The following is a 26,695-nucleotide window of genomic DNA, read 5'->3' on the forward strand; positions in this document are numbered from 1 at the left end:
GCCAACATGTCTGATTTCAAAAAGGATTTACGGCGAAAGCACACCTTGCGATTATGTTAGGTCAGTACATAGCCACAGAAAAACACAGCCATTTTTCCAGCCAAAGAGAGGAGTAACAAAAAGCAGATATAGAGATAAAATTAATCACTAACCTTTGATCTTCATCAGATGACACTCATAGGTAATCATGTTACACAATACATGTATGTTTTGTTCGGTAAAGTTCATATTTATATCCAAATATCTGAGTTTAGACGGGACGCTACTGTCTCACTTGGCCAAAAGCCAGAGAAAATGCAGAGCGCCAAATTCAAAAGAATTACTATAAAAATCAAACTTTCATTAAATCACACATGAAAGATACCAAGTTAAAGCTACACTGGTTGTGAATCCAGTCAACATGTCAGAATTCAAATAGGCTTTTCGGCGAAAGCAAACAATGCTATTATCTGAGTTGGCACCATAGTAAATAAAGAGAAGCATATTTCAACCCTGCAGGTGCGACACAAAACGCAGAAATAAAAATATAATTCAACGAGCTTCTGTTGTTGGCACTCCAATATGTCCCAAAAAATCACAAATTGTCCTTTTTGTTTGATTATTTCCGTCGATATATATCACATGTTGGCGCGTTTGATCCAGAAAAACACCGGTTCCAACTTGTGTAGCGTGACTACAAAATATCTCAAGTTACCTGTAAACTTTGCCAAAACAACTACTTTTGTAATACAACTTTAGGTATTTTTTTATGTAAATAATCGATAAAATTGAAGACGGGATGATCTGTGTTCAATACAGGATTAAAACAAACTGTAGCTAGCCTTCTGGTCATGCGCCTCTAACAAACAGGACACTTCGAGTGACCCTCAATCAAGATGGCCGTACTTCTTCATTACACAAAGGAAAAACCCTCAACGAATTTCTAAAGACTGTTGACATCCAGTGGAAGCGGTAGGAACTGCAAGAAGGTGAATTAGAAATCTGTATTCCCAATGAAAATCCATTGAAGAGTGACCCCAAATTTTTTTCCCGGAATGGTTTGTCCTCGGGGTTTCGCCTGCTAAATAAGTTCTGTTATACTCAGACATGATTCAAACAGTTTTAGAAACTTCAGTGTTTTCTATCCAAATATACTATGCATATCTTATCTTCTGGGGATGAGTAGCAGGCAGTTGAATTTGGGTATGCTTTTCATCCAAATGTGAAAATGCTGACCCCTATCCTAGAGAAGTTAAACAGCTTGGACAATTCCAGAAAATTATGTCATGGCTTTAGAAGCTTCTGATAGGCTAATTGACATAATTTGAGTCCATCGGAGGTGTACCTGTGGATGTATTTCAAGGCCTACCTTCAAAGTGCCTCTTTGTTTGACATCGGATAATCAAACGAAATCAGCCAAGACCTCAGAAAAATATTGTAGACCTCCACAAGTGTGGTTCACCCTTGGGAGCAATTTCCAAACGCCTGAAGGTACCACGTTCATATGTACAAACAATAGTACGCAAGTAAAAACACCATGGGACCACGCTGCTGTCATACCGCTCAGGAAATAGACGCGTTCTGTCTCCTAGAGATGAACGTACTTTGGTGCGAGAAGTGCAAATCAATCCCAGAACAACAGCAAATGACCTTGTGAAGATGCTGGAGGAAACGGGTACAAAAGTATCTATATCCACAGTCAGTCCCATATCGACATAACCTGATAGGCCGCTCAGCAAGGAAGAAGCCATTGCTCCAAAACAGCCATAAAAAAGCCAGACTACGGTTTGCAACTGCACATGGGGACGAAGATCATACTTTTTGGAGAAATGTCCTCTGGTCTGATGAAACAAAAATACACTGCTCAAAAAAATAAAGGGAACACTAAAATAACACATCCTAGATCTGAATGAATGCAATATTCTTATTAAATACTTTTCTTTACATAGTTGAATGTGCTGACAACAAAATCACACAAATTATCAATGGAAATCAAATTTATCAACCCATGGAGGTCTGGATTTGGAGTCACAATCAAAAATTAAAGTGGAAACCACACTACAGGCTGATCCAACTTTGATGTAATGTCCCTAGAACAAGTCAAAATGAGGCTCAGTAGTGTGTGTGTGTGTGGCCTCCACGTGCCTGTATGACCTCCCTACAACGCCTGGGCATGCTCCTGATGAGGTGACGGATGGTCTCCTGAGGGATCTTCTCCCAGACCTGGACTAAAGCATCCGCCAACTCCTGGACAGTCTGTGGTGCAACGTGGCGTTGGTGGATGGAGCGAGACATGATGTCCCAGATGTGCTCAATTGGATTCAGGTGTGGGAACGGGCGGGCAAGTCCAAAGCATCAATGCCTTCCTCTTGCAGGAACTGCTGACACACTCCAGCCACATGAGGTCTAGCATTGTCTTGCATTAGGAGGAACCCAGGGCCAACCGCACCAGCATATGGTCTCACAAGGGGTCTGAGGATCTCATCTCGGTACCTAATGGCAGTCAGGCTACCTCTGGCGAGCCCATGGAGGGCTGTGCGGCCCCCCCAAAGAAATGCCACCCCACACCAAGCCTGACCCACCGCCAAACCGGTCATGCTGGAGGATGTTGCAGGCAGCAGAAAGTTCTCCACGGCGTCTCCAGACTCTGTCACGTCTGTCACGTGCTCAGTGTGAACCTGCTTTCATCTGTGAAGAGCACAGGGTGCCAGTGGCGAATTTGCCAATCTTGGTGTTCTCTGGCAAATGCCAAACGTCCTGCACGGTGTTGGGCTGTAAGCACAACCCCCACCTGTGGACGTCGGGTCCTCATACTACCCTCATGGAGTCTGTTTCTGACAGTTTGTGGCCTGCTGGAGGTCATTTTGCAGGGCTCTGGCAGTGCTCCTCCTTGCACAAAGGCGGAGGTAGCGGTCCTGCTGCTGGGTGGTTGCCCTACTACGGCCTCCTCCACGTCTCCTGATGTACTTCCAAATGGACAATGACCCCAAGCATACTTCCAAAGTTGTGGCAAAATGGCTTAAGGGCAACAAAGTCAAGGTATTGGAGTGGCCATCATAAGGCTCTGACCTCAAACCTATACAGTGGGGCAAAAAAGTATTTAGTCAGTCACCAATTGTGCAAGTTCTCCCACTTAAAAAGATGAGAGGCCTGTAATTTATCATAGGTACACTTCAACTATGACAGACAGAATTAGAAGAAAAAAAATCCAGAAAATCACATTGTAGGATTTTTAATGAATTTATTTGCAAATTATGGTGGGAAATAATTTTTTGGTCAATAACCAAAAGTTTATCTCAATGCTTTGTTATATACCCTTTGTTGGCAATGACAGAGTTCAAATGTTTTCTGTAAGTCTTCACAAGGTTTTCACACACTGTTGCTGGTATTTTGGCCCATTCCTCCATGCAGATCTCCTCTAGAGCAGTGATGTTTTGGGGCTGTTGCTGGGCAACACGTACTTTCAACTCCCTCCAAAGATTTTCTATGGGGTTGAGATCTGGAGACTGGCTAGGCCACTCCAGGACCTTGAAATTCTTCTTACGAAGCCACTCCTTCGTTGCCCGGGCGGTGTGTTTGGGATCATTGTCATGCTGAAAGACCCAGCCACGTTTCATCTTCAATGCCCTTGCTGATGGAAGGAGGTTTTCACTCAATCTCACGATACATGGCCCCATTCATTCTTTCCTTTACACGGATCAGTCGTCCTGGTCCCTTTGCAGAAAAACATCCCCAAAATATGATGTTTCCACCCCCATGCTTCACAGTAGGTATGGTGTTCTTTGGATGCAACTCAGCATTCTTTGTCCTCCAAACACGACGAGTTGAGTTTTTACCAAAAAGTTATATTTTGGTTTCATCTGACCATATGACATTCTCCCAATCTTCTTCTGGATCATCCAAATGCTCTCTAGCAAACTTCAGACGGGCCTGGACATGTATTTGCTTAAGCAGGGGGACACGTCTGGCACTGCAGGATTTGAGTCCCTGGCGGCGTAGCGTGTTACTGATGGTAGGCTTTGTTACTTTGGTCCCAGCTCTCTGCAGGTCATTCACTAGGTCCCCCCGTGTGGTTCTGCGATTTTTGCTCACCGTTCTTGTGATCATTTTGACCCCACGGGGTGAGATCTTGCGTGGAGCCCCAGATCGAGGGAGATTATCAGTGGTCTTGTATGTCTTCCATTTCCTAATAATTGCTCCCACAGTTGATTTCTTCAAACCAAGCTGCTTACCTATTGCAGATTCAATCTTCCCAGCCTGGTGCAGGTCTACAATTTTGTTTCTGGTGTCCTTTGACAGCTCTTTGGTCTTGGCCATAGTGGAGTTTGGAGTGTGACTGTTTGAGGTTGTGGACAGGTGTCTTTTATACTGATAACAAGTTCAAACAGGTGCCATTAATACAGGTAACAAGTGGAGGACAGAGGAGCCTCTTAAAGACGAAGTTACAGGTCTGTGAGAGCCAGAAATCTTGCTTGTTTGTAGGTGACCAAATACTTATTTTCCACCATAATTTGCCAATAAATTAATTAAAAATCCTACAATGTGATTTTCTGGATTTTTTTTTCTCATTTTGTCTGTCATAGGTACACTTCAACTATGATGAAAATTACAGGCCTCATCTTTTTAAGTGGGAGAACTTGCACAATTGGTGGCTGACTAAATACTTTTTTGCCCCACTGTAGAAAATGTGGGCAGAACTGAAAAAGCGTGTGTGAGCATGGAGGCCTACAAACCTGACTGTTACCCCAGCTCTGTCAGGAGGAATGGGTCAAACTTCACCCAACTTATTGTGGGAAGCTTGTGGAAGGGCTACCCAAAACGTTTGACCCAAGTTAAACAATTTAAAGGCAATGCTACCAAATACTAATTGAGTGTATATAAACTTCTGACCGACTGGGAATGTGATGAATGAAATAAAAGCTGAAATAAACCATTATCTCTACTTTTATTCTGACATGGACAGGGAATTATTACTGGGATTAAATGTCAGAAATTGTGAAACTGAGTTTAAATGTATTTGGCTGAGGTATGTATTCTTCTGACTTCAACTATATACACATGAAAAACAAATATTGTATGAAAAGCTGATCAATTAAGTTGTCTGGATAAAAATAAAAATAAATCATTGCAAATGTAATGCTTTTTATTCATTCATGGAAATACTAGTTGATGTGCACCAACTTCAATGGCAAATATACTTCATAGGCTAATAAATCCTCAAGCTACTTGGAAATTAGTGTTGGGTGTGTTCTATTTTTACTCACGCAAAAGACGTGAGGTCCTCATAGGCACTATAGCTAAGTGTGCCCTGACTGTGCAAAATTGGTATAAATTGTGTTGATTATCTCTGTGTCTAGTGTGCCCGCCGAGAGGGAATGATTTTTCCAAAACCGACGAAGACTGCTTCGCGATCGTGCCTAGAGGACAAAGTAACGAGGCTGATGGGCTTAACCTCTTTGGGATATGTGGGACGGTAGCCACCTCCCGGGTGGAGCAGTGGTCTAGGGCACTGCATCGCAGTGCTAGCTGCGCCACCAGAGTCTCTGGGTTCGCGCCCAGGCTCTGTCGCAGCCGGCCGCAACCGGGAGGTCCGTGGTGCGACGCACAATTGGCATAGCGTCGTCCGGGTTAGGGAGGGTTTGGCCGGTAGGGATATCCTTGTCTCAGTATGTAAAATGTAATAAAATGTATGCACTCTACTGTAAGTCGCTCTGGATAAGAGCGTCTGCTAAATGACTAAAATGTAAATGTAAAAAATGGTAGCGTCCCACCTGGCCAACATCCAGTGAAAATGCAGAGCGCCAAATTCAAATAAATTACTATAAAAATTAAACTTTCATGAAATCACACATTCAATATACCAAATTAAAGCTACACTTGTTGTGAATCCAGCCAACGTGTCAGATTTCAAAAATGCTTTACGGCGAAAGCAAACAGTGCTATTATCTGAGGATAGCACCCCAGCTAACAATCACAGACCATATTTCAACCCTCCACAAAATGCAGAAATAAAGATATAATTCATGCTTTACCTTTGACGAGCTTCTTCTCTTGGCACTCCAATATGTCCCATAAACATCACAAATGGTCCTTTTGTTCGATTAATTCCGTCGATATACAGTATATCACAAAAGTGAGTACACCCCTCACATTTTTCTAAATATTTGAGTATATCTTTTCATGTGACAACACTGAAGAAATTATACTTTGGTACAATGTAAAGTAGTGAGTGTACAGCTTGTATAACAGTGTAAATTTGCTGTCCCCTCAAAATAACTCAACACAGCCATTAATGTCTAAACCGCTGGCAACAAAAGTGAGTACACCCCTAAGTGAAAATGTCCAAATTGGGCCCAATTAGCCATTTTCCCTCCCTGGTGTCATGTGACTCGTTAGTGTTACAAGGTCTCAGGTGTGAATGGGGAGCAGGTGTGTTAAATTTGGTGTCATCGCTCTCACACTCCCTCATACTGACTGGTCACTGGAAGTTCAACATGGCACCTCATGGCAAAGAACTCTCTGAGGATCTGAAAAAAATAATTGTTGCTCTACATAAACAAGGCCTGGGCTATAAGAAGATTGCCAAGACCCTGAAACTGAGCTGCAGCACGGTGGCCAAGACCATACAGCGGTTGAACTGGACAGGTTCCACTCAGAACAGGCTCAGAACATATTGTTTTATTTTTTTGCACAATTTCTTTACACTTATAATGAGCATTTGGCTGATCAGCGGCCCCCTGAACAAGATGGACCGGCCTGGGTTTCTCACATTCAAAGTCAAATGCGGCATCAGCAAAGAGTCTTTCTCCGACTCTGTCATCCGACTCTCAGCCCAGATCGTGGTTTGTAAAAAAAAAAATGGGAAGGCTCCCTATAAAAGTAGAAAGAGCACATTCTACATTGTCACCTCACTCAAAACAACCTATTTTGGGGTCTGCTAAAACCCTGATTTTATCGAACAGTAAAGTGCATTATCCTTATTCTTTTAATGATAGTTTCTGACCTGTGCCTGTTTCACTGGGGCATGCTGCTGTGATGAGTAATCCACTCTCCTCCGAATGCAAAAAAAACGTGCTCTGATAATATAACATTTCAAAATGCAGTTGCAGGAAAAAACACTGCTTTGGAAGCTTTGTCCCTGTCGAAGAGAGGAGGGTCTCAAATTTCTGGAGGTATCATTTCTGTATGTCAACTCTATTTGGCTTAATAGCAACTATTTTACAACCAAGATATTTGATATGGAGCGGCACCCTCCCTGAAATGTGCACCGGCCATTGCAATTTGAACTTCCTTCAAACAGCACACACAAATAAATTGTATCAGTGAGTAGAAAAATGGCTTATTTGCCAAAGTCTTGCACTATCCCTTTAAGACTCAACTGGTGACATGACATGCTATAGTTTATTAGTCTATCTGGTTGGCATGGAAAAAAACGCCTAGCCTGCTCCGTGTCGAAGTTTCAAGTTTTATTAGTTGTATGTACGGGATATACATGGTATACACCGTCCAACGAAATGCAACAACAACAAAAGTTAAGAATACGATCATAAAGTAAATGGCTCTGACTATAACAAACATTTTAGCATGAGCATAATACAGGAAGCTACAATTTATAGTCCAATATTTACACATTTGTGTGAGTGCATGTTTGCTAAAGTGCAGAGAATCAGAGCAGGTGGTCAGTCCAGTTCAAGTGTTCGGCAGTGTGATGGCTTGTAGATACCAACAGGCTCAGCGACGGTCTCTAACAGACCTCATGCTCTGATACTGTCTGCCCGACGGTAAGGGATTGGCTGGGGTAATTTGATCACAACCAGTTTTGATTTAAGAACAAAGCCCTGGTCTTCCCGTCTCTCACTTTTTGGTTCATCAACTGGATAAAAATAAATAAAAAATCTCTTAGGCTATTATACTGACTTTGGAGTCTGTGACTGATCTAGACATGAGAAACCAGAACTGTGAAGTCTGTGTCCAGTCCATTAAACTAGTTGATAATTGATTTCCGGTGGATAAAGAACCAGTCTAAACTTCCGGACCTCCAGAACTTGAGCTAAAAAATAAAAAGGGGGCGCTCAGCCGAACTATAAAATTCACGAAATAATTTACTTCCTTGTACAGTGTTGTGAATCACGAACCCTAATGCTTATCACAGCTCAGCGGCATATGGCTCTTTACAGTGTAGTACTGGCTTTACACACACTCACTCTTATAATCAGACCCTCCCTATTTGACACCACTGCCACAAATGTCCACTGCCACAGATGTCACAGGCCTTAGACAAGAGGGACACAGTGGTGTGGAGTAGGATAGAATACTGGGAAGGAGCATGGTGATATCATGTTCTCCTCAGGCTCACCATGATCCTGGTGGCTGGATACTGACTCGGTTGGTTGCTGACTGTTCACTGTATACCTATCATCACCAACACTATACAGGAGCACTGCCAGAGCCCTGCAAAATGACCTCCAGCAGGCCACAAATGTGCATGTGTCTGCTCAAACGGTCCTGCACAAATGCACATTTGTGGCCTGCTGGAGGTCATTTTGCAGGGCTCTGGCAGTGCTCCTCCTTGCACAAAGGCGGAGGTAGCGGTCCTGCTGCTGGGTTGTTGCCCTCCTACGGCCTCCTCCACGTCTCCTGATGTACTGGCCTGTCTCCTGGTAGCGCCTCCATGCTCTGGACACTACGCTGACAGACACAGCAAACCTTCTTGCCACAGCTCGCCTTGATGTGCCATCCTGGATGAGCTGCACTACCTGAGCCACTTGTGTGGGTTGTAGACTCCGTCTCATGCTACCACTAGAGTGAAAGCACCGCCAGCATTCAAAAGTGACCAAAACATCAGCCAGGAAGCATAGGAACTGAGAAGTGGTCTGTGGTCACCACCTGCAGAACCACTCCTTTATTGGGGGTGTCTTGCTAATTGCCTATAATTTCCACCTTTTGTCTATTCCATTTGCACAACAGCATGTGAAATTTATTGTCAATCAGTGTTGCTTCCTAAGTGGACAGTTTGATTTCACAGAAGTGTGATTGATTTGGAGTTACATTGTGTTGTTTAAGTGTTCCCTTTATTTTTTTGAGCAGTGTATATATACATACATACAGTGGGGAGAACAAGTATTTGACACACTGCCGATTTTGCAGGTTTTCCTACTTACAAAGCATGTATAGGTCTGTAATTTTTTATCATAGGTACACTTCAACTGTGAGAGACGGAATCTAAAACAAAAATCCAGAAAATCACATTGTATGATTTTTAAGTAATTCATTTGCATTTTATTGCATGACATAAGTATTTGATACATCAGAAAAGCAGAACTTAATATTTGGTACAGAAACCTTTGTTTGCAATTACAGAGATCATACGTTTCCTGTAGTTCTTGACCAGGTTTGCACACACTGCAGCAGCGATTTTGGCCCACTCTTCCATACAGACCTTCTCCAGATTCTTCAGGTTTCGGGGCTGTTGCTGGGCAATACGGACTTTCAGCTCCCTCCAAAGAGTTTCTATTGGGTTCAGGTCTGGAGACTGGCTAGGCCACTCCAGGACCTTGAGATGCTTCTTACGGAGCCACGCCTTGGTTGCCCTGGCTGTGTGTTTCGGGTCGTTGTCATGCTGGAAGACCCAGCCACGACCCATCTTCAATGCTCTTGCTGAGGGAAGGAGGTTGTTGGCCAAGATCTCGCGATACATGAACCCATCCATCCTTCCCTCAATACGGTGCAGTCGTCCTGTCCCCTTTGCAGAAAAGCATCCCCAAAGAATGATGTTTCCACCTCCATGCATCACGGTTGGGATGGTGTCCTTGGGGTTGTACTCATCCTTCTTCTTCCTCCAAACATGGCAAGTGGGGTTTAGTCCAAAAATCTCTATTTTTGTCTCATCAGACCACATGACCTTCTCCCATTCCTCCCCTGGATCATCCAGATGGTCATTGGCAAACTTCAGACGGGCCTGGACATGCGCTGGCTTGAGCAGGGGGACCTTGCGTGCGCTGCAGGATTTTAATCCATGACGGCGTAGTGTGTTACTAATGGTTTTCTTTGAGACTGTGGTCCCAGCTCTCTTCGGGTTATTGACCAGGTCCTGCCGTGTAGTTCTGGGCTGATCCCTCACCTTCCTCATGATCATTGATGCCCCACGAGGTGAGATCTTGCATGGAGCCCCAGACCGAGGGTGATTGACCGTCATCTTGAACTTCTTCCATTTTCGAATAATTGCGCCAAAAGTTTTTGCCTTCTCACCAAGCTGCTTGCCTATTGTCCTGTAGCCCATCCCAGCCTTGTGCAGGTCTACAATTTTACCCCTGATGTCCTTACACAGCTCTCTGGTCTTGGCCATTGTGGAGAGATTGGAGTCTGTTTGATTGAGTGTGTAGACAGGTGTCTTTTATACAGCTAACGAGTTCAAACAGGTGCAGTTAATACAGGTAATGAGTGGAGAACAGGAGGGCTTCTTAAAGAAAAACGAACAGGTCTGTGAGAGCCGGAATTCTTACTGGTTGGTAGGTGATCAAATACTTAGGTCATGTACTAAAATGCAAATGAATTACTTAAAAATCATACAATGTGATTTTCTGGATTTTTGTTTTAGATTCCGTCTCTCACAGTTGAAGTGTACCTATGATAAAAAATTACAGACCTCTACATGCTTTGTAAGTAGGAAAACCTGCAAAATCGGCAGTGTATCAAATAATTGTTCTCCTCACTGTATATATATTAAACTGTCTCTGCTCCCTTTTCTCCAGGCCCTGCAACATGGATTCTTTGACTTTGAGACATTTGACGTGGACGAATATGAGCACTACGAGGTAATGTTGTCATGGTGACCTTGGACCCGCCCTAATAATAAGTGCCCACTCATCAGTTTGAACGGTGAAACATCTGTAAAAGCAAACCGCAGCACCCCTACAATATTCACAATCCCACTCTAAGATGTTACAAAACTTTACTGACGACCTGACCTTTTAGATTCATAAATAGTTTTCTGTGAGCGTCATCATTTTTATTTGACCCGACTCTGCAAAAACAGACAGAATATTGTCACAGAAAAAAGTGTTTGGCACTTGGTCACTAAAACAAAAGCAGCGAAGAGGAGGGATTGGTCCTTTGCCAATTGAGCGGTTGTTGATGATGACCTATTGCGTACCAAACTAGCCTGTCTGTGCCGTCTTGCCATTGTTGGTTCCAGATCGGTTAGTGCAGTCTTGCCCACCTGCAGTGTAAAGTTAGGTTGTTACTGAAGATGGCTACTAACTGGAGGCCAATCTGATTAAGTAAAGGCTAAAGTCTTAGGAACATTTTCCAGTCAGAGCAAAATGTCCATATAAGTCTGGGCCCCTGTTTGATGTGTCCTTTTATTTTTTATTTTTGTACCTTTTTTATTTAAACAGGGAAGTCCTATTGAGACCAAGGCCTCCTTTACAAGGGATCCCTGCATGTACACAATTATACAGATTCACAACATTTCCAATCATTCGAGACAATTAGTTTTCTCCCTTTTCTCTGTTGTAGCGAGTGGAAAACGGTGACTTCAACTGGATCGTGCCGGGGAAGTTTCTGGCCTTCAGTGGACCCCATCCCAAAAGTAAAATAGAGAATGGTGAGATGAGTTTTGGATTCAGTCCTTGACCTTTTATGTGCTCTTCCCCTTTTAAGAAAAACAACCGCTGTTCCAGAGTAATTTAGTACAGTTGTCTCGACCGATAAACCTTGACAGGGTTCAGGTTTAGATTCAGGTAGACTTTCCCTATGCATCTCTTCTCGCTAATCCTTTCTCTTCAGTAACAGCAGATGGCACCATTAGTGTAGTAATACATTTGACAACATACTAAGGAAGATTGCTCTATGCTTCAACATAATCCGTTTTCCTTACCTACGTTTTACACAAATTAGCTTACCTTTACTCTCCTCCCCAACCCAGGCTACCCTCTCCATGCCCCAGAGGCGTACTTCCCCTACTTCCGGAAACACAACATTACCACGGTGGTGCGGCTCAACAAGAAGATCTATGACGCCAAGCGCTTCACGGATGCCGGATTCAACCACTACGACTTGTTCTTCGTGGATGGCAGCACCCCGAACGACGTCATCACCCGCCGATTCCTGCACATCTGCGAGAGCACCGATGGAGCCGTGGCCGTTCACTGCAAGGGTGAGACACACACACTGCAGTATCTGTTGAGATATTTAAAATAGCTTGCCTGGCATATGGACTCTGCTTTTTTGGGACTATATTGATGTATTGCATTGGTGTGCCTGGCAAGCTAAATCACGCGCACCCTGACTATTTAAAATATGTAGAGAGGGATTTTAGAGTTCACAAAATTTAGCCTACATGGCGGAGCCAAGTTAATCAGTAATGCAACGCTCAACTGTAGGATACATTTTGTATTCTTGGCCCCGAAGGGCTGTTTTATGCAGGTCTGATACTTTGCTTAACAAGTCACATAATACGTTGCATGGACTCATGCTGTGTGCAATAATAGTGTTTAACATGATTTTTGAATGACTTCCTCATCTCTGTACTCCACACATAGAATTATCTGTAAAGTCCATCAGTCGAGCAGTGAATTGCAAACACTGATTCAACCACAAAGACCAGGGATATATTCCAATGCCTCGCAAAGATGGGCACCTATTGGTAGATGGATAAGAAAAGCAGACATTGAATATCCCTTTGAACATGGTGACGTTGTTAATACAAAGTGTTCTGTTTGGGGCAAATCCAATACAACACATGAGTACCACTCTCCATATTTTCAAGCATAGTGGTTGCTGCATCATGCCATGGGTATTCTTGTAATTGTTAAGGACTGGGGAGTTTTTCAGCATAACAATAAACAGAATGGAGCTAAGCACAGGCAAAATCCTACATGAAAACCTGGTTCAGTCTTCTTTCCACCAGACACTGGAAGATGAATTCTCCTTTCAGTAGGACAATTTTTATTTATTTCACCTTTATTTAACCAGGTAGGCTAGTTGAGAACAAGTTCTCATTCACAACTGCGACCTGGCCAAGATAAAGCAAAGGCTTGTGATTCCTAATCTGTCTCTATAGGCAGCCGCCTCTGATGTGCTTGTGATGACTGTTTAGCAGTCTGATGGCCTTGAGATAGAAGCTGTTTTTCAGTTTCTTGGTCCCAGCTTTGATGCACCTGTACTGACCTTGCCTTCTGGATGATAGCGGGGTGAACAGGCAGTGGCTCAGGTGATGGATGTCCTTGATGATCTTTTTGGCCTTCCTATGGCATCGGGTGCTGTAGGTGTCCAGGAGGGTGAGAAGTTTGCCCCCGGTAATGCGTTGGACAGACTCCACCACCCTCTGGAGAGCTTTGCGGGTTGTGGGCGGTGCAGTTGCCGTACCAGGAGGCGATGACAAAAGTATGTGGACACCTGCACGTCGAACATCTCATTCCAAAATCAAATTTGTATTAATTAGACCAAAGGACAGATTTCCACCAGTCTAATGTCCATTGCTCGTGTTTCTTGGCACAAGCAAGTCTTTTCATAATGGTGTCATTCAGTAATGATCTCCTCTGAACAGCGGATGTGTCTGTTACTTGAACTCTGAAGCATTTATTTGGGCTGCAATCTGAGGTGCAGTTAACTAAATATATATATATTTTTAAATTAAACTAGGCAAGTCGGTTAAGAACAAATTCTTATTTACCATGACTGCCTACACCGGCCAAACCCGGACAGCGCTGGGCCAATTGTGCGCCGCCCTATGGGACTCCCAATCACGGCCGGTTGTGATACAGCCTGGATTCGAAACCAGGGTGTCTGTAGTGACGCCTCTAGCACTGAGATCCAGTGTCTTAGATTGCTGCGCCACTCGAGAGCCGTAATGAACTTATCCTCTGCAGCAGAAGTAACTCTGGGTCTTCCTTTCCTGTGGCGGTCCTCATTAGAGCCAGTTTCAACATAACACTTGATGGTTTTTGTGACCGCACTTGAAGAAACTTTCAAAGTTCTTGAAATGTTCCGCATTGACTGACCTTCATGTCCTTCATGACTGTCGTTTCGCTTTGCTTATTTGAGCTGTTTTTGCCATAATATGGAGTTGGTCTTTTACTAAATAGGGCTATTTTTTATTTTATTTTATTAGGCTCTCCATTAGCTGTTGCAAAAGCAGCAGCTACTCTTCCTGTGGTCCACACAAAACATGAAACATTATACAGAATGACATAATACAGACCATCAATAGACAAGAACAGCTCAAAGACAGAACTACATATATTTTTTTAAAGGCACATGTAGCCTACATATCGATACATACACTCAAACTATCTAGGTCAAATAGGGGAGAGGCGTTGTGCTGTGAGGTGTTGCTTTATCTGTTTTTTGACACCAGGTTTGCTGTTTGAGCAATATGAGATTAAAATAATTAGGATTATTTTCATCTGTATACCACCACCACCTTGTCAAAGCAAAACTGATTGGCTCAAACACATTAAGAAGGAAAGAAATTCCACAAATTAACTTTTAACAAGGCACACCTGTTAATTGAAATGCATTCTAGGTGACTACCTCATGAAGCTGGTTGAGAGAATGCAAAGAGTGTACAAAGCTGTTATCAGGACAAAGGTTGGCTACTTTGAAGAATCTCCAATATAAAATATTTGTAGCTTGTTTTACACTTTTTTGGTTACTACATGATTCCATATGTGGTATTTCATAGTTTTGATGTCTTCACTATTATTCTACAATGTGGAAAATAAATAAATAAACCCTGGAATGAGTATGTGTGTCCAAACCTTTGAAGTGTGTGTATATGTGTGTATATATATACATCTCAATCAAGTCTGATGACATTGTTACTTTTAATATGTTCTATTCAATTCCTTATTTATGTCAAAATAAATCCTAATTATTTTCACTCGTTCATTCTTGTCATCAGCTGGCCTTGGGCGTACTGGCACCCTGATAGGCTGTTACCTAATGAAGCACTACCACTTCACGGCAGCAGAGACCATCGCCTGGATCAGGGTCTGCCGGCCGGGCTCCGTTATTGGCCCTCAGCAGCACTTCTTGGAGGAGTAAGTACTCCTAATAGCTAGTCCTAGATCAGTTTCATTCAGCTACATGTCTCATTCATATACACTGAACAAAAATATAAATGCAACAATGTCAAAGATTTTAATGCGTTCCATTTCATATAAGGAAATCAGTTAATTGAAATAAATTAATTAGTCCCTAATCTATGGATTTCACAAGACTGGCAATAATAAAAAAATCTCCAGCATGTCAGTGGCCATCGAAGGTGATCATTTTCCCACTGAAGTCGGTTATGACGCCAAACTGCGGTCAGGTCAAGATCCTGGTGAGGACAACGAGCACGCAGATGAGCTTCTCTGAGACGGTTTCTGACAGTTTATGGAGAAGCTCTTCAGTTGTGCAAACCGACAGTTTCATCAGCTGTCGAGGTTGCTGGTCTCATACAATCCCTCAGGTGATGAAGCCGGATGAGGGCTGGCGTGGTTATACGTGGTCTGCGGTTTTGAGGCTGGTTGGACGTACTGCCAAATTCTCTAAAACATCGTTGGAGGCGGCTTACGGTAGAGAAATTAACATTTTAATTATCTGGCAACAGCTCTGGTGGACATTCCTACAGTCAGCATGCCATTGCAAGCTCCCTCAACTTGAGTTATCTGTGGCATTGTGTCGTGTGACAAAACTGCACATTTTAAAGTGGCCTTTTATTGTCCTGAGCACAAGGTGCACCTGTGTAATGATGTATATCTATTTTAATTTTACTCCACACTTTTGTGGTATCCAGTTGGTAGTTAGTCTTGTCCCATCGCTGCAACTCCTGTACGGACTCGGTAGAGGCAAAGGTCGAGACCCCACCAAGCCGCACTGCTTCTTGACATACTGCTCGCTTAACCCGGAAGCCAGCCGCGCCAATGTGTCGGTGGAAACACTGTAAAGGGAAAGGGGGATACCTAGTCAGTTGTACAACTGAATGCCTTCAACTGAAATGTGAATGAATCAGAGGTGCGGGGGGGGGGGGGGGCGCCTTAATCGACATCCATGTCTTCGGCGCCTGGGTAAACTGTACAACTGGTGACCGTGTCAGCGTGCATGTGCCTGGCCGCCACAGGAGTCGCTAGAACGCAATAGGACAAGGACATCCCGGCCGGCCAAACCCTCCCCTAACCCGGACAACGCTAGGCCAATTGTGAACCTTCTCATGGGTCTCCCAGTCGCGACCGGCTGCGACACAGCCCGGGATCGAACCCGAATCTGTAGCCAGTGGGTTTTGCGGCGAGTATGAAGCGAGGGCCAGCCAACTTAGAGCGTGCAGGTCGCAGTGGTGGGTAGTATATGGGGCTTTGGTGACAAAACGGATGGCACTGTGATAGACTGCATCCAATTTGCTGAGTAGAGTGTTGGAGGCTATTTTGTAAATGACATCGCCAAAGTCGAGGATCGGTAGGATGATCAGTTTTACGAGGGTATGTTTGGCAGCATGAGTGAAGGAGGCTTTGTTGCGAAATAGGAAGCAGATTCTAGATTTAATTTTGGATTGGAGATGCTTAATGTGAGTCTGGAAGGAGAGTTTACAGTCTAGCAAGACACCTAGGTATTTGTAGTTGTCCACATATTCTTAGTCAGAAGCGTCCAGAGTAGTGATGCTGTATGGGTGAGCAGGTGTGGGCAGCGATCGGTTGAATAGCATGCATTTAGTTTTACTTGCATTTAAGAGCAGTTGGAGGCCACGGAAGGAGAGTTGTATGGCATTGAAGCTCGTCTGGAGGTTAGTTAATACAGTGTCCAAAGAAGGGCCAGAGGTATACAGATTGGTGTCGTCTGCGTAGAGGTGGATCAGATAATCACCAGCAGCAAGAGCGACATCATTGATGTATACAGAGAAGAGAGTCCGCCCGTCCGTCCAGACAACAGGCCCTCTGATTTGACACACTGAACTCTGTCTGAGAAGTAGTTGGTGAACCAGGCGAGGCAGTCATTTGAGAAGCCAAGGCTGTTGAGTCTGCCGATAAGAATGTGGTGATTGACAGAGTCGAAAGCCTTGGCCAGGTCGATGAATACGGCTGCATAGTAATGTCTCTTATCGATGGCGGTTATGATATCGTTTAGGACCTTGAGCTTGGCTGAGTTGCACCCATGACCAGCTCTGAAACCAGATTGCGTAGCGGAGAAGGTACGGTGGGATTCGAAATGGTCGGTATGTTAACTTGGCTTTCGAAGACCTTAGAAAGGCAGGGTAGGATAGATATAGGTCTATAGCAGTTTGGGTCTAGAGTGTCTCCCCCTTTGAAGAGGATGAACGCGGCAACTTTCCAATCTTTGAGAATCTCAGACGAGACGAAAGAGAGGTTGAACAGGCTGGTAATAGGGGTTGCAACAATTTCGGCAGATAATTTTAGAGAGGGTTCAGATTGTCTAGCCCGGCTGATTTGTAGGGGTCCAGATTTTGCAGCTCTTTCAGAACATCAGCTATCTGGATTTGGGTGAAGGAGAAATGGGGGAGGCTTGGGTGAGTTGCTGTGGGGGGTGCAGGACTGTTGATCAGGGTAGGGGTAGCCAGGTGGAAAGCATGGCCAGCCGTAGAAAAATGCTTATTGAAATTCTCAATTTAAGTGGATTTGTCAGTGTTTCCTAGCCTCAGTGCAGTGGGCAGCTGGGAGGAGGTGCTCTCATTCTCCATGGACTTAAGTGTCAGAACTTTTTTGAGTTTGTGCTACAGGATGAAAATTTCGACTTGAAAAAGCTAGCCTTAGCTTTCCTAACTGCCTGTGTATATTGGTTCATAACGTCCCTGAAAAGTTGCATATCACGGGGGCTATTCGATGCTAATGCAGAAAGCCACAGGATTTTTTTGTGCTGGTCAAGGGCAGTCAGGTCTGGAGAGAACCAAGGGCTATATCTGTTCCTGGTTCTACATTTTTTGAACGGAACATGCTTATTTAAAATGGTGAGCAACGCACTTTTAAAGAATAACCAGGCATCCTCTACTGACGGGATGAGGTCAAAATCCTTCCAGGATACCCGGGCCAGGTCGATTAGAAAGGCCTGCTCGCTGAAGTGTTTTGGGAGCGTTTGACAGTGATGAGGGGTGGTCGTTTGACCGCAGACCCATAACAGATGCAGGCAATAATTTGTGTGAGATTGAGAGCATCAAGCTTAGATTGTAGGATGGCCGGGGTGTTAAGCATGTCCCAGTTTTAGGTTACCTAGCAGCACGAGCTCTGAAGATAGATGGGGTGCAATCAATTCACATATGGTGTCCAGGGCACAGCTGGGTGCAGGGGGTGGTCTATAGCAAGCGGCAACGGTGAGAGACTTGTTTCTGGAAAGGTGGATTTTTAGTTGAAGCTCAAATTGTTTGGGTACAGACCTGGATAGTAAGACAGAACTCTGCAGTAGATTGCAACACCACCCCCTTTGGCAGTTCTACCTTGTCGGAAGATGTTATAGTTAGGGATGGAAATTTCAGGGGTTTTGGTGGTCTTCCTAAGCCAGGATTCAGACACGGCTAGGACATCCGGGTTGGCGGAGTGCTAAAGGAGTGAATAAAACAAACTTAAGGGGGAGGCTTCTAATGTTAACATGCATGAAACCAAGTCTTTTACGTTTACAGAAGTCAACAAATCAGAGCACCTGGGGGAGTAGGAGTGGAGCTAGGCACTGCAGGGCCTGGATTAACCTCTACATCACCAGAGGAGGAGTAGGCTAAAGCCTATCAGACCTGGTCGTCTAGTACGTTTGGAACAGAGAGTAAAAGGAGCAGGTTTCTGGGCGTGATAGAATAGATTCAAGGCATATTGTACAGACAAATGTATGGTAGGATGTGAGTACTTTTGAGGTAAACCTAGGCATTGAGTAATGATGACGGAAAGATTGTCTCAAGAGACGTTTTAACCAGGTGATGTTACCGCATATGTGGGAGGTTGAACTAAATTTTTGGTTAAGGCATTTTGAGCAGGGCTAGAGGCTCTACAGTAAAATAAGACAATAATCACTAACCAGGACAGTAATGGACAAGGCATATTGATATTAGGGAGAGGCATGTGTAGCCGAGTGATCATAGGGGTCCAGTGAGTTGTTGGGCTGGCAGGAGACACGGCGATTCAGACAGTTAGCAGGCCGGGGATAGCAAGCTAGCAGGAGGGCCTTAGAAAAACGTTGCGACGGAGGAAAGTCTGTTTTAGCCTCCGCGTGCAGTGACGTCGATAGACCAGTCGTGATGGATTAGTAGGGTTCCGAGTAGTAGAAGGGTCCAAGTCCAATTGGCAAAATAGGTATAGTGGCCCAAAAAATTGGCCGTCGGATCTATTCAGCTAACAATCCAATATCCTCTAGACAGCTAGCGAGCCGCGGCTAGCAGGCTAGCAGATGGGAATTCAGGGGACGTCGCGGCGTAGGGGCCAGTTGAGTACCCCCTCGAGCAGGTTACGTCGGTAGTCCAGGATCGGTGGGGTTCTGTGACCCGTTCCGGCAGTAGAAGGGGTCCGGGTATTGTAGCCCAGGAGTGGCTGATGGGCCTCTTCAGCTAGCCGGGAGAATGGGCCTAGCATGGGCTAGCTCCAGGCTAATTGGTGCTTGCTTTGGGACAGACGTTAGCCAGGAATAGTCACTCGGATTGCAGCTAGCTAGCTGCGATGATCCAGTGAGAAGGTCATGAGCTTGCGGTAGGAATCTGGGGATATGGAGAGAAAATAGGTCTGGTATGCTCTGGTTTGAGTCGCGTTGTACAAGCTGGTGAGAGCTTTCCGAGCTAAAGGTTAGCTGATGACCGCTAGCAGTGGTTAGCTGACTAGTAGCTAGTGAGCTGGCTAGCTTCTGTTGGGGGATTCCTGTTCCGAGGTAAATAAAAATACTTTAGAAAAAAACAGATCCACACCACATTGGTTGAGGCGGGTTGCAGGAGAGTATTTTGAAGTTGAGGTTTAGAAAAATATAAAAAGATATGCGAAGAAAAATATATAAAAAGATATACATGGGACACGACAAGACGAAGGACAAAGACGTCTGACTGCTACGCGATTTTGGATGTTTATATAAGCTATTGATTCTCTGAGGCTAAATTACTCCTCGTGTAGTATTGTAAATTCTATAATTTCAGTGAATCTCGAGATTCAGGTGCGCTTCTCTCTCTCATCACAGCAACGACCAGGCTGCAATGTTGCGCAAACCATGAACCCGGGCCGGCCCAACACAAATCAGTTATTAGAATATCAGGCACATTTTCACATTACGTTTTTTTAAGGGGGCAGGAGAATTTACAGAGGAGGTAACTCGAATTAACACTGATCGCTTTTATTAGAATTTTTACATTGCAAACAGTGAAAATTATTTTTCATGCCAAGAGAGGTACCAAATCCTGGCAAATGGGTTCCAGAACGAAATAGTCCAAAACTGAAAGGTCTCAAAGTCTAATAATGAGCACAGGTTTGAGGACTTGGCGAAGTAACTCTAGTCAAATCTGCGTTCAATTTAGGATAACTGGTCATACGAAAGTGGCCCACCTTTTAGCCAGGTAAATTCTATGGCAACGAATCCTTCAGAACTAACCTGCTCCGGGGCAGGCTAATTCACAGCTAACTCCACTTACCCTGAATGAAATGACGACTGAGTTGAGGACCAATGAAATCAGATTCCTTCCCTCTTGCAAAGATCAAGACATGAAACCAGAGGTCTCTTCACAATCCCCAAGTCCAGAACAGACTATGGGAGGCGCACAGTACTACATAGAGCCATGACAACATGGAACTGCTTTTAAAATAACAGTTCATGTTCGTTGCCGGTTACGTTTCTGTTCCTTGAAAAAGGACATTTATTTTCCGGTTTTCTGTTCTGTTCCCTGAACCGGTTCCAACCACTGGTTTAAACACAGTGCTTGGGTCTTGTTCCTATTCGGTCATCTGTGAAGCTGAACAGACTCCTGTCCTGGTCCCCCACAGCTTGTATCAGAGTATCTTTAATCATCCCCCCTCACCTTGACTCATCAATTTCAATCAATCAATCAATTTTATTTTATATAGCCCTTCGTACATCAGATAATATCTCGAAGTGCTGTACAGAAACCCAGCCTAAAACCCCAAACAGCTAGAATGCAGGTGTAGAAGCACGGTGGCTAGGAAAAACTCCCTAGAAAGGCCAAAACCTAGGAAGAAACCTAGAGAGGAACCAGGCTATGAGGGGTGGCCAGTCCTCTTCTGGCTGTGCCGGGTGGAGATTATAACAGAACTATGCCAAGATGTTCAAAAATGTTCATAAGTGACAAGCATGGTCAAATAATAATCATGAATAATTTTCAGTTGACTTTTCATAGCTGATCATTAAGAGTTGAAAAACAACAGGTCTGGGACAGGTGGCGTTTCCATAACCGCAGGCAGAACAGCTGAAACTGGAATAGCAGCAAGGCCAGGCGGACTGGGGACAGCAAGGAGTCACCACGGGCGGCAGTCCCGACGCATGGTCCTAGGGCCCAGGTCCTCGAGAGAAAGAAAGAGAGAAGGAGAAAATTAGAGAGAGCCAAGATTTTCAAAATGTTCATAAATGACAAGCATGGTCAAATAATAATCAGGAATAAATCTCAGTTGGCTTTTCATAGCCGATCATTAAGAGTTGAAAACAGCAGGTCTGGGACAGGTAGTGGTTCCATAACCGCAGGCAGAAGAGTTGAAACTGGAATAGCAGCAAGGCCAGGCGGACTGGGGGCAGCAAGGAGTCACCACGGCCGGTAGTCCCGACGTATGGTCCTAGGGCTCAGGTCCTCCGAGAGAAAGAGAGAAGGAGAAAATTAGAGAGCCAAGATTTTCAAAATGTTCATAAATGACAAGCATAGTCAAATAATAATCAGGAATAAATCTCAGTTGGCTTTTCATAGCCGATCATTAAGAGTTGAAAACAGCAGGTCTGGGACAGGTAGTGGTTCCATAACCGCAGGCAGAAGAGTTGAAACTGGAATAGCAGCAAGGCCAGGCGGACTGGGGACAGCAAGGTGTCAGCATGCCCGGTAGTCCTGACGTATGGTCCTAGGGCTCAGGTTCTCAGAGAGAAAGAGAGAACGAGAGAATTAGAGAGAGCATACTTAAATTCACACAGGACACTGGATAAGACAGGAGAAGTACTCCAGGTATAACCAACTGACCCTAGCCCCCCGACACATAAACTACTGCAGCATAAATACTGGAGGCTGAGACAGGAGCGGTCAGGAGACACTGTGGCCCCATCCGAAGAAACCCCCGGACAGGGCCAAACAGGAAGGATATAACCCCACCCACTCTGCCAAAGCACAGCCCCCACACCACTAGAGGGATATCCTCAACCACCAACTTACAATCCTGAGACAAGGCCGAGTATAGCCCACAAAGGTCTCCACCACAGCACAACCAAGGGGGGGCGCCAACCCAGACAGGAAGTTCACGTCAGTAACTCAACCCACTCAAGTGACGCACCCCTCCTAGGGACGGCATGAAAAAGCACCAGCAAGCCAGTGACTCAGCCCCAGTAACAGGGTTAGAGGCAGAGAATCCCAGCAGAGAATCCCAGTCATCCCTCCCGACTAGCATTCTGTGAATTCCCCTCTGATTTAACTGCTGAATTGTTCCGAATTGTTGTAGATTTTGGCAGGGGTGAATCTTTTATTTATATATACACTGCTCAAAAAAATAAAGGGAACACTATTAAATACTTTTTTCTTTACATAGTTGAATGTGCTGACAACAAAATCACTCAAAAATTATCAATGGAAATCAAATGTATCAACCCATGGAGGTCTGGATTTGGAGTCACACTCAAAATTAAAGTGGAAAACCACACTACAGGCTGATCCAACTTTGATGTAATGTCCTTAAAACAAGTCAAAATGAGGCTCAGTAGTGTGTGTGGCCTCCACGTGCCTGTATGATCTCCCTACAACGCCTGGGCATGCTCCTGATGAGGTGACGGATGGTCTCCTGAGGGATCTTCTCCCAGACCTGGACTAAAGCATCCGCCAACTCCTGGACAGTCTGTGGTACAACGTGGCGTTGGTGGATGGAGCGAGACATGATGTCCCAGATGTGCTCAATTGGATTCAGGTCTGGGGAACAGGCGGGCCAGTCCATAGCATCAATGCCTTCCTCTTGCAGGAACTGCTGACACACTCCAGCCACATGAGGTCTAGCATTGTCTTGCATTAGGAGGAACCCAGGGCCAACCGCACCAGCATATGGTCTCACAAGGGGTCTGAGGATCTCATCTCGGTACCTAATGGCAGTCAGGCTACCTCTGGCGAGCACATGGAGGGCTGTGCGGCCCCCCAAAGAAATGCCACCCCACACCATGACTGACCCACCGCCAAACCAGTCATGCTGTAGGATGTTGCAGGCAGCAGAACGTTCTCCACGGCGTCTCCAGACTCTGTCACGTCTGTCACATGTGCTCAGTGTGAACCTGCTTTCATCTGTGAAGAGCACAGGGCGCCAGTGGCGAATTTGCCAATCTTGGTGTTCTCTGGCAAATGCCAAACGTCCTGCACGGTGTTGGGCTGTAATCACCACTCCCACCTGTGGACATCGGGCCCTCATACCACCCTCATGGAGTCTGTTTCTGGCCGTTTGAGCAGACACATGCACATTTGTGGCCTGCTGGAGGTCATTTTGCAGGGCTCTGGCAGTGCTCCTCCTTGCACAAAGGCGGAGGTAGCGGTCCTGCTGCTGGGTTGTTGCCCTCCTACGGCCTCCTCCACATCTCCTGATGTACTGGCCTGTCTCCTGGTAGCGCCTCCATGCTCTGGACACTACGCTGACAGACACAGCAAACCTTCTTGCCACAGCTCGCATTGATGTGCCATCCTGGATGAGCTGCACTACCTGAGCCACTTGTGTGGATTGTAGACTCCGTCTCATGCTACCACTAGAGTGAAAGCACCGCCAGCATTCAAAAGTGACCAAAACATCAGCCAGGAAGCATAGGAACTGAGAAGTGGTCTGTGGTCACCACCTGCAGAACCACTCCTTTATTGGGGGTGTCTTGCTAATTGCCTATAATTTCCACCTGTTGTCTATTCCATTTGCACAACAGCATGTGAAATTTATTGTCAATCAGTGTTGCTTCCTAAGTGGACAGTTTGATTTCACATACGTGTGATTGATTTGGAGTTACATTGTGTTGTTTAAGTGTTCCCTTTATTTTTTTGAGCAGTGTATATATATATATACCAGTTCAGTAAAAGGTGTGACCTGACCGCTTCTTTCAAGTTTCTGATTACTCTGTGTGTGTGTGTGTGTGCATTGTCTGTCCATTTCCTGTTAGACTTTCCCCCATGGAGGAGTGTGTTCTCCCCTTAACACACACACACCAGTAGGATACTTTTGACAGCTTTTCAGGCTTACCCAACAGCCGTTCTGTGGGAAGTGTGTGTCTGCTCAAGTGTTTGTGTCTTTAAACCAGGAGTTGGAACCTAGCTTTCTTAAGATGAATGCACAAAACTGTAAGTCGCTCTGGATAAGAGCGTCAGCTAAATGACTACAAAGTAAATGTTGTTTGTCCTAATTCTCCAATCTGTCCATGTTCTGGGGTGAACAAAAGGGTAAAGATTAAATGGGGTTCTGTTTCCTCCACTCCATTCAATCCTTCAACAGCAGTTATGGTCTTATCTCTTGGCATAGTTTTCATCCCAGCGCAATGGAATGGTATGGATGGACAAGCTGGTCTGAATCGGTCTCTTTCTGGTCAGGCCACAAGTGACACGGTGTTATAGACTTAAGGTCACATGGTAGGCGAGGATTTCCTAATGCAACCTCTCCATCTTTTCATCTCTCCTTCCCCCTCCCTCCCTCTCTCTCTTTGTCTCAGGAGGCAGGCAGCCATGTGGATGCAGGGGGACATGCAGCGTTCGCAGCCGAGGGGCGTGTCTCACCTCATCTCCAGCATGGACGACCTCACCCTCAGACCAACCCACACCTCTATTACCACCAGCAGCCCTGCTGGCATCCTCGGGTCCCACAGTACCGACCGCCTTCAAGAGGTCAGCGCCACCCACAACCCTGCCCTGGGTCCTGTTCATTAGGCACCAAACGGAATAAAACAGGCTGAAACAAAAATGATAGTTTCTCTTCCGTTTAGTGCCTAATGAACAGGACCCTGACAATGCCCCATTTTCCCTGTGGATGTGATGTACATCTGCATTGTTTCCAGCTAAGAGGCTGCAGATATTCTCCTACCTTTTAGTGTCTCTCTGTTGATTGGAGAAAATCTGTGATGTCTGCGGTGTATTATTTAGTACATACCTGTAATGGAATGTGTTTGATTTATTAATCAAACCAGCACTAAACAGACTAAAGCAGCGTTTTGCAAACGCTGTCCTCGGGACCCCACGTTTTTGTTTTGTAACACTACACAAGCATCAAAGTTTGACGATTAGTTCATTATTTGAATCAGCTGTGTAGTGCTAGGGCAAAAACCAAAACATGCACTCCTTGGGATCCCGACGACATAGTTTGGGAAACCCTGGACTAGAGGATTTATTTTTATAGACAATTGTTCTTATACACAAAACAGTACCATATTCTGGTCTGTTAATCCAATCTACTGTAGATACTTAGCCACATTATCTTATGTGTTCTCTCCACAGAACGACTACATTGGGGAGAATGGCCTATGCATGACCCAAGGAGATAAATTGCGTGCCTTAAAGGGCCGGCGCCAGCCCAGGTCGGCCACAACAGGAGCCCTAAGGTAAGAGCTGCCTGGGATACTCCCCCTTTAAGATCCTCCCACCTTATTAGTTTCCACGTTTTTGAGATCCCACGGATTTTTTCTCCTTTAGATGTATAGCTTGTCACGTTTGAACTCTGTCCTCCGTTCTATGGACGGTAATACATATTTAAGTATTTCAGTTAGACCTTTCAGTTAGACACATTTCAGTTACTCAACCATAATGTCATTACAGCTTCTATTACAGGTTAAAGGTCTATACAGGAGATGTCAGATCAGTATACTTCAGGGTTCCCCAACCGGGCCCGAATTTGGCGGGTGGTTTTATTCCCCCCCCCCCCCCTAAGTTTTCTGAGCAAAAAATAAATAAATAAAAATTGCATTTTCATTGTTGGATATAAAAAAAATATATAAAAACACCAGGAAATCAGGTGATTTTAATTTGGGAAATCTGTTCCACTAATAATAGAGACACGTGCTCATAAACAAATGGAAGCAAGATTTATGTTTTATTCCAATATTATATCTGTTAACCTACTTAATCACCCTCCCGGATCCGGAATCTTCCTCATCAGAAAGCTGACTAGCATAGCCTTGCCTAGCGCCACAGGGATATCATATAATATAATTTCATGAAATCACAAGTCCAATACAGCAAATGTAAGATAAACATCTTGTGAATCCAGCCAACATTTCCGATTTTTTTAAATGTTTTACAGCGAAAACACAATATATATTTGTTAGCTCAGCACAATAGCCAAACACACAACGCCATTTTTTCACTGCAAACGTAGCTTTCACAGAACCCACAAATAGAGATAAAATTAATCACTAACCTTTGAAAACTTCATCAGATGACAGTCTTATAACATGATGTTATACAATACATTTATGTTTTGTTTTCGAAAATGTGCATATGTATAGCTACAAATCCTGGTTTTACATTGGTGCCATGATCATAAATGGCACCAAAACAGCCAGAATAATTACAGAGAGCAACGTGAAATACATAAATACTCATCATAAAACATTTATGAAA

The 26,695-nt window shown here is 44.6% G+C and overlaps 1 protein-coding gene across 6 annotated transcripts in view; it reads left to right on the plus strand.

The window, feature by feature from the left end:
- cdc14ab (cell division cycle 14Ab) overlaps positions 1–26,695 on the plus strand; it is an 82,768-nt gene that overhangs the window by 25,597 nt on the left and 30,476 nt on the right. For all 6 annotated transcript variants that reach the window (XM_055941024.1, XM_055941025.1, XM_055941023.1 and 3 more), the window contains exons 7-12: positions 10,731–10,793; positions 11,497–11,584; positions 11,906–12,136; positions 14,885–15,023; positions 24,796–24,967; positions 25,574–25,677. In XM_055941024.1, the coding sequence (XP_055796999.1) occupies positions 10,731–10,793; positions 11,497–11,584; positions 11,906–12,136; positions 14,885–15,023; positions 24,796–24,967; positions 25,574–25,677 (797 nt within the window). The remainder of the gene's footprint in view (positions 1–10,730; positions 10,794–11,496; positions 11,585–11,905; positions 12,137–14,884; positions 15,024–24,795; positions 24,968–25,573; positions 25,678–26,695) is intronic.

Source organism: Salvelinus fontinalis, chromosome 12 (assembly GCF_029448725.1).
Source record: "Salvelinus fontinalis isolate EN_2023a chromosome 12, ASM2944872v1, whole genome shotgun sequence".
Lineage (NCBI taxonomy): Eukaryota > Metazoa > Chordata > Actinopteri > Salmoniformes > Salmonidae > Salvelinus > Salvelinus fontinalis.